This window comes from Heterodontus francisci, chromosome 16 (assembly GCF_036365525.1).
Source record: "Heterodontus francisci isolate sHetFra1 chromosome 16, sHetFra1.hap1, whole genome shotgun sequence".
Lineage (NCBI taxonomy): Eukaryota > Metazoa > Chordata > Chondrichthyes > Heterodontiformes > Heterodontidae > Heterodontus > Heterodontus francisci.
This window is the reverse complement of record NC_090386.1, coordinates 93,367,370-93,376,166: the sequence shown is the minus strand read 5'-3', so window position 1 is coordinate 93,376,166 and position 8,797 is coordinate 93,367,370. Positions and strand designations below refer to the sequence as shown.

Genomic DNA, 8,797 nt, shown 5'->3' with positions numbered 1-8,797 from the left:
TGACCCTTTTGCCTCTGGATAGGGTGAGATGGAGTAAGTTTGGGAGGAGGCTTCTGTGAATCAAACACCAGCATTGACCTGTTGGCGAAATGGCTTGTTCCTTTGCTGGAAGATTCTATGTAATTCTTTAAGCCAGTTGTGCACCAACTATTACCTACTTCAATTGCAGTTTCGTATTTGCCAACCTAACAAGTTGATCGTGTTGGATCCTAAGCCAGTAATTTTTTTCTTTTAAATAATGAGCAACTTATTTGAAGTAACTCGAGCAGCTCTGTTTGCGTGATGGCTTTTTGATGTACCTACAGGCTCCTCGCTATCTGCCAGACTGCGTTAAAGAAGTTAATGCCCTTGCTGGTCTCAGCCCTCAGAGACTACCAGTAAACATCTGCTCACTGCCCATTCCACCCCTTGATACAAACCATTGCATTTTACTGTGACAGCACTATAAACAAATCAAAAAGACTTGCATATCTTGCCAAAAAGCTGCTTTTAAATTCCCTCGGGGTGATCAGAAAACTGAGGTGGAATTCCTCTAAACAGGCCTGAGAGCATATGAAAGGAATTAATTTGATGAGGTAATAAATTGTCCAGATATTTATTGACTACTACCTATAAGAGCTTTGTGAATTTTGTAGTTCTCTAAAATGTATACAGATGGTAGCTGCTGGACTGAAAGCAATTGCATGACTGATTTGAAAAATAAATTTAATCAGACATTGTGGTGTCAGACCAGATGCAGCAGCGGCAGCAACGATGATTACAGTTTGTAGTCAGGATGTGGGTGAAACTGGCGAGGCCACGCTTATTCCCTGTCACTAATAGCCTGGAGAAGATGGCCCACCACCACTTCCTCAGGGAAAACTGGGAAAGGTAATTGAGTACCTTTTAAAGGTACCACAATGAAGCCCAAAATGGGTAACAATTGCTATGTCAGTAATACAGTCTTGGTATAATCAATAATATCCTTTTAAGTTTCTTTTAATGTTGTTAGTTTATATATGTGCTAAATTATTAAACAACATTTTGCACAATTTCAGGTAATTGACAAAAGAACCAGGTGAGATGAGCAGAATTTGTTTTATGCAGCAAGCTGTTGTGCACTACTTGAAAGTGCAGTGGAAGCAGATTCATCAGTAACTTTCAAAAGAATTATCTACTTGAAAATAGTACCTGAATACTTGAAATAGTTGCAAGGCTATGGGAAAAGAGTAGGGGTGGGGCTAATTGGATAATTCTTTCAAAAAGCTGGCACATGCACAACAGGCCGAACAGCCCCTTTTTGTGCTGCATGATTCTATGCTTTCGACACCATCTTATCCCCTAGAGAGGCCTGAAAGCAACTGTTATGCAGCAATTTTTCTCAGTGTTGAAATAATGTGTATTCAATTTTTGGTTGTTTTGGTTGAGAGGGGCTGTTCACTAGGAAATCTTCCTGATTATCAAATAGTGCGCTGGACCTTTTACAGCCACCTAAGCTACCAGACCAGGTAGACAACATCTCAGTTTAATATCTCGTCTGAAAGCACGCCACCTCCGGCAGTGCGGCACTCTTTCAATAGTGCACTGGAGCATCTGCTTAGAAGATTTTGTGCTCGAGTCCTGGAGTGGAGCTGTCTGACTCTGAGATGGGTATGCTACCAACTGAGCCAAGTTGAAAAGGAGTACTTTCAGTACAAGTCCTCTAGTATCCCACTCAAACAAATAAAACAACTTTGAGGTATTCATAATTGCATTCGAAAACAACTTGCATTTATATAGCGCCTTTAACATAGTAAAACGTCCCAGGTGCTTCATAGGACAGTTATCAATCAAATTTGACACCAAACCACATACGAGATATAGGGACAGATGACTTAGAGCTTTGTCGAAGTAGTAGGTTTAAAGAGCCTCTTGGAGGAGGAGAGGTGGGGAGGTGTAAGGAGAGCTTCGGACCCAGGCAGCTAAAGGCATGGCTGCCAGTGGTGGGGTGATTTAAAATTGGATGGACAAAAGGTCAGAATTAGAGGAGTGCAGAGATTTCGCATATTAATGGGGCTAGAGGAGTTTACAGAGATGGGGAGGGACGAGGCCATGGAAGGATTTGAAATTTTCTTCCTCCTTGTGTAAACCTAGTTTCTGTTCTCTCCTAAATGCAAAGCGCCACTATTGATGTACGGTTGCATGCGGAATGTTGCAAATCAGCAACCTTATGAGGAGGTGTTGGAGGCGGGTAAGATAATCACGGCTGAATGCTGCTGTATTTTAGTGAGAAACGTCCTTTTATTTGATCCTGTGGATAGTGGCGTCCTGTTTTGGAATTGTCTGCATTTTTTTAAGACACTGAGGTGTCCTTATCGATGGGTTTCCACACTTAAGATCATTTGATTTGGAGAGCTGGAGGAGGGGAGAATTTCAGCATCTTTCTTCCAGCTGGAGGGGTTGCTGCTTTTTGCCAAGTCCAAGGTCGGACAGGAGACTAAATAGATGCAGGACAAGGGATGGATAAATGGCTTAAATTCTAACATTTGTTTTGTTCCTGACACAAACTAATCAACAAACCTTCATGATCAATGCTGTCACATTATTAAAAACACAAGTAAGGGGAGTGGGCTGTCGAGGGGAGACCTGATGCACAGTTTATGCTTTATAAATTTGAGCCAAATCCAGATGTGTACCAACCCAATCTGACTGTTGACCAGAGTTAGTGCAGGCTCCTTGCAGACCATGACGGCTGGTAATCTTTTGATGGATCATTTTAATACCATCAGTGCCTAATCTTTATCTCCTACCCCACCCCTGCCCATATAACCTTGGTGGTAAATATGCATCCTGGAAGCAGCCCGGATGCAGATCGCTGACATCTTGCGCTCGTGTCCAAATCATCTCCGGTACCCTCCATTTACATGAATGCAGTCCAGTGCACCCTACAAATGATTGTAAATTGGCTCAGCCTTGTTTGTGACAGACTTTGTGCCAGACGCATTTGGAATGATTTTCCAGTTGCAATTATTTTGCATTAGTTTCTCTCATTTCTCCTCTTTCCCAATCTGCACCCTACCCCGCCCCCCCCCCCCCACCACTTTCAAACCCAGGTGCTTTTGAGTTTGATGCTAGAAGTTGTATGGCAGGTGATTGGTATACTTAGGCGACCCTCCCTTAAATTTTAAAAAATCAAAGACAAAATAAACACTGGTGAAATTGGATTTAGTGCAGCTAATGAGGTGGTCAGCAACACAAACTGTTTTCTAAACTGTCATGGTAGAGTATTCTGTTTCTTGCGGGTTTTGCCCCAGACTGAAGAATCTTTGATGAGTTGTAATCTTGAATGCAGAAATGCCGCACATGAAAAGATTTTTGCTTTTTTTGGGAGCTGCTTTATTTTCTGTGTGTTTGCTTGTTCTAAATTCCCATCTGCATTAGATATTCCTTAGAGTTCAGCTTCCCCCAAGTGTATCCCGCAGGAGTTGGCCTTTGCTGGCTATTATCTAGGCCTACATTAGGGCCATTCAGGGGCTGTAGTAATGAAACCTTTTGTTACAAAAACTTTGTAACATCCCTTATGCATTGGAAAATGGCAAAATGTGACATACAATCCATTAGTTGGTTGACTTTTCTGACCAGAGAATTCTGATGAGTACTATCTTGAGAACATTCTCAGTCATGTGTGGCACCGTGCTAAATGGGATAGATTTCAAACAGATCTAGCAATGCAAAACTGGGCATCCATGAGGCGCTGTGGGCCATCAGCAGCAGCAGAGTTGTACTCAACCACGATCTGTAACCTCATGACCCAGCATATCCCCACTCTACCATTTACCTTCAAGGCAGGAGACCAACCCTGGTTCAATGAAGAGTGCAGGAGGGCATGCCAGGAGCAGCACCAGGCATACCTCAAAATGAGGTGTTAACCTGGTGAAGCTACAACCCAGGACTAGCATGCCAAACTGCATAAGCGGCATGCAATAGACAGAGCTAAGCAATCCCATAACCAGCGGATCAGATCTGAGCTCTGCAGTCCTGCCGCATCCAGTCGTGAATGGTGGTGGACAATTAAACAACTAACTGGAGGAGGTGGCTCCACAAATATCCCCATCCTCAATGATGGGGGAGCCTAGCACATCAGTGTGAAAGATAAGGCTGAAGCATTTGCAACAATCTTCAGCCAGAAATGCCGAGTTGATGATCCATCTTGTCCCCCTCCTGAAGTCCCCAGTATCACAGATGCCAGACTTCAGCCAATTCGATTTACTCCGCGTGATATCAAGAAACAATTGAAGGCACTGGATACTGCAAAGGCTATGGGTCCTGACAATATTCCGGCAATAGTACTGAAGACCAGTGCTCCAGAACTTGCCACACCCCTAGCAAAGCTGTTCTAGTATAGCTACAACACTGGCATCTACCTGGCAATGTGGAAAATTGCCCAGGTACGTCCTTTACACAAAAAGCAGGACAAGTCCAACCTGGCCAATTACCGCCCCATCAGTCTACTCTCAATCATCAGTAAAGTGATGGAAGGTGTCATCAACAATGCCATCAAGCAGCACTCGCTTAGCAATAACCTGCTCAGTTTGGGTTCCGCCAGGGCCACTCAGCTCCTGACGTCATTACAGCCTTGGTTCAAACATGGACAAAAGAGCTGAACTCCAGAGGTGAGGTGAGAGTGACTGCCCTTGACATCAAGACAGCATTTGACCGAGTATGTCACCAAGGAGCCCTGGCAGAACTGGAGTCAATGGGAATCGGGGAAAACTCTTTGCTGGTTGGAGTCATACCTAGCGCAAAGGAAAATGGCTGTGGTTGTTGGAGGTCAATCATCTGAGCTCCAGGACATCACTGCAGGAGTTCCTCAGGGTAGTGTCCTAGGCCCAACCATCTTCAGCTGCTTCATCAATGACCTTCATTCAATCATAAGGTCAGAAGTGGGGATGTTCGCTGATGATTGCACAATGTTCAGCACCATTCGCGATTCCTCAAATGCTGAAGCAGTCCGTGTAGAAATGCAGCAAGACCTGGACAATATCCAGGCTTGGGCTGATAAGTGGCAAGTAACATTTGCGCCACAAGTGCCAGGCAATGACCATCTCCAACAAGAGAGAATCATTCCCTTTGACATTCAATGGCATTACCATTGCTAAATCCCCCACTATCAACATCCTAGGGGCTACCATTGAGTAGAAATTGAGCTGGAGTAGTCATATAAATACTGTGTCTACAAGAACAGGTCAGAGGCTAGGAATCCTGCGGTGAGTAACTCACCTGACTCCCCAAAGCCTGTCCACCATCTACAAGGCACAAGTCAGGAGTCTGATGGAATACTCTCCACTTGCCTGGATGGGTGCAGCTCCAACAACACTCAAGAAGCTCGACAGCATCCAGAACAAAGCAGCCCGCTTGATTAGCACACCATCCACAAACATTCACTCCCTCCACCACCGATGCACAGTGGCAGCAGTGTGTACCATCTACAAGATGCACTGCAGAAATGCACCAAGGCTCCTTAGACAGCACCTTCCAAACCCGCGACCGCTACCACCTCGAAGGACGAGCAGCAGATGCATGGGAACATCGCCACCTGCAAGTTCCCCTCCAAGTCTCACACCATCCTGACATGGAACTATATCTCCGTTCCTTCACTGTCGCTGGGTCAAAATCCTGGAACTCCCTTCCTAACAGCACTGTGGGTGTACCTACCTCACATGGACTGCAGCAGTTCAGGAAGGCAGCTCACCACCACCTTCTCAAGGGCAATTAGGGATGGGCAATAAATGCTGGCATAGCTAGTGACGCCCACATCCCATGAATGAATTTAAAAAAGTCCCTGTGGTTGTGACAGCTTTTCAAACTGGAAGTCCCAGACCATATATTCTGTCTTCCTGTCTAGCCAGGAAATAAGCATTGACCTCTGACCACATAACAGCTCTCCGCCCCACCACCACCCAAAGCACCCCATGTCTGTCAGCTGCCAATTAAGCAAACTGCCAGCCTCCTATGGTGAAGGTCTCAGCCAGATAACCTCATGCCTCTCTTTAGTTGTTTGCACTGAGTCCGCGTCAATACCCAGAACAACATTGCACACAGCATTGAAATAACTGAGCCAAAGAGTTGCAAGAAGTAGCCTAGATGGGAGATGCCTCCTCCTGAAGACAGTAAAGTTATCTGCCGCTGATTTCATCTCCCCAACATTTTATATCCTTCTAAGTAGAAACAAATTTAACCGATGACACTAACACTGAACAGGCAGTGATGAGGAAATGGGCAGTTTCATCTTTGTGTAGTTGGGTAGTACTATTAACCTCTGGATCAAAATTGTGCTTCAAGCCTCACAACAGTACTTGAGCACGTAATCGGGGTGAACACCCCATTCCACTACTGCAAGAGCATGGCACTGTCAGTAGTGCTGCTTGAGAGGCCCATTGCTCGATTCAGATGAATGTCTCCACTGGCACTGTTAGAAAGGTAATAAAATCCTATGTTGCAAAAGGGGCCATTTGGCCCACCGCATCTGTGCTGGTATTTTTCCAAGTGAGGCATCTAATCCAATTGCAAGCTCCTGCTCGCTTCCCATACTCTTTAATCTTTTTCAAGTAATAAATCTTGTAAAAGAATTCATGGACTATGCTTCAACAGTGGCAGAGAATTCCATATTGTAACCATCCTGTGTAAATAATTCTCTTTCCTAATCTGTTTTAATTCTTAGTGATTGCCTTAAATTTTTGCCCTGCTGTCCAGTAGAAATAATCTATCTATTTTATTTTTTTTATTTAGAGATACAGCACTGAAACAGGCCCTTCGGCCCACCGAGTCTGTGCCAACCAACAACCACCCATTTATACAAACCCTACAGTAATCCCATATTCCCTATCACCTCCCTACACGAGGGGCAATTTACAACGGCCAATTTACCTATCACCTGCAAGTCTTTTGGATGTGGGAGGAAACCGGAGCACCCGGCGAAAACCCACGCAGACACGGAGAACTTGCAAACTCCGCACAGGCAGTACCCAGCATCGAACCCGGGTCCCTGGAGCTGTGAGGCTGCGGTGCTAACCACTGCGCCACTGTGCTGCCCTTATGTATGTCTTACAATCTTTCACTATTGTGAAGTGTTATATCAGTTCCCCTCTTAACATTTTCAACTCTCGTGAAAGAAGCTGTAACATCTCAAGTCTCTCCATCGTAACAACCTTGTGAATCTGCACTTTGCTTTTTCCATTGTAAGAACATAAGAAATAGGAGCAGGAGTAGGCCATATGGCCGGTTGAGCCTGCTCCAATATTTAATAAGATCATTGTTGAGCTGCCTCAACTCCGATTTCCCTTACTGTCCAAAACACACTCTATCTTTGTTTTTATATTCTTTCTATTGAGATGTCCAAAGCTGTACACAATGTTCCAACTGCAGTCTAATGAAGGCACTAAGAGCCAGTACAGCATTGCCTTATTGCTTTGGTATTCTCTGGCTCCGGATACGAAGGCAAGGATTTTTTTTTATGACCTTATCTACTTGTGCTGCTGTCAAGGTACTACTGCTACAGTACTCCATTTAAAATCTTATTTAAGTTCTTTTTCCTATTTGCAAAATGTATTTCTGTATGCATAGAATCATACAGCACTGAAGGAGACCATTTGGCCCATTGAGCCTGTGTTGACGCTTTGAAAGAGCTATCCAAGTAGTTCATAGCCCTGTGTAAATAAAAAAAATTCTACAAATATTTTCCCAATCAAACTTAATTAAAGCATTAAGTGCTATCTGCCCATCCAGTTAGCCTATCTATATCATCCTACAGTCCTTTTAAAGTCCTGGTCACAATGTGCTGTGCCCCTTAGTGCTTTCCCTCGACCAGTAATGCCAGAAAGCGGTTGGCTGGTCATTTATTGTGCCACTGACTTACATAGGCAAATGCAGCAGCTATTGCAACAGTCAATGCACATCTGAAGCATTTGAGACATCTGATGTGATGAATTTAAATGCAAGTAATTTACTTGTAATACTGAACTTTTTTTTTCTTTTAACAGTGGGTCCATTGATGGCAACAACCAGCTTGTAATCAAAGGGAGGTTTCAGCAAAAACAAATAGAAAATGTGTTAAGGAGATATATCAGTGAGTATGACGGATACTGTGCTGCCTTATATGGGGGAGCAGAGTTAGTGGGAAATGGGGTTACCTCAGAGTAAGAACCTTATTCACCAGCAGAAATGTCAATGAGGCTCTGGGGACCTTCACTGAACTCAGCAAAACTAAAGCTCAAATTGTAAATGTTTTATTATTTATATTTTCCCTTTAATTTCTCATTTTCTGTCCCTTTTGCTCCCCCACCACCTGGTTTTCTGGTCCAGTTTCCTTCCCTCACTTCTCCCTTTCTCATGTGGTACTGACGGGGTGTTGCAATGTTGGAGGGTGGAAGTTGGGACCTTGTTACTGATGCAGGATTTTCTTTGTTTTCCCCTTTTTTTTCTTCAACAACTTGAGGTTTATTTCTAAGTTTTAAAATTGTCTTTAATTTCTCCCCTCTTTAGCTTCCTTACAACCCCCATCAAAGATTTGGCAACTAAATGGCTTCTGTTCCTTTAGCCTCGCTGTCAGTTATTCTGGGGCAATCAAACATTTATTGTTAGTCTTTTGTCCCATTGTACCTGTAAATGCTTTCAAGAAATTCTTGTGCTTCCTTCATGCCTAAGCATCTTTTAAATTAGGTTTTTTTATTTTAAAAAGAGGATTAAAATTGTATTGGATTTTCTGTGAAATCTTTTGATGTAACTCACATTTGTATTAATATTCTCTCCCTCTCCATTTTCCCTCCTCCCCCACCCCAAA

General features: G+C 43.7%; 1 protein-coding gene across 1 annotated transcript in view; it reads left to right on the top strand.

Moving 5' to 3' along the window:
* eif2s2 (eukaryotic translation initiation factor 2, subunit 2 beta) overlaps window positions 1–8,797 on the top strand; it is a 66,806-nt gene that overhangs the window by 56,227 nt on the left and 1,782 nt on the right. The window contains exon 8 of the mRNA XM_068048644.1: window positions 7,998–8,083. Within this exon, the coding sequence (XP_067904745.1) occupies window positions 7,998–8,083 (86 nt within the window). The remainder of the gene's footprint in view (window positions 1–7,997; window positions 8,084–8,797) is intronic.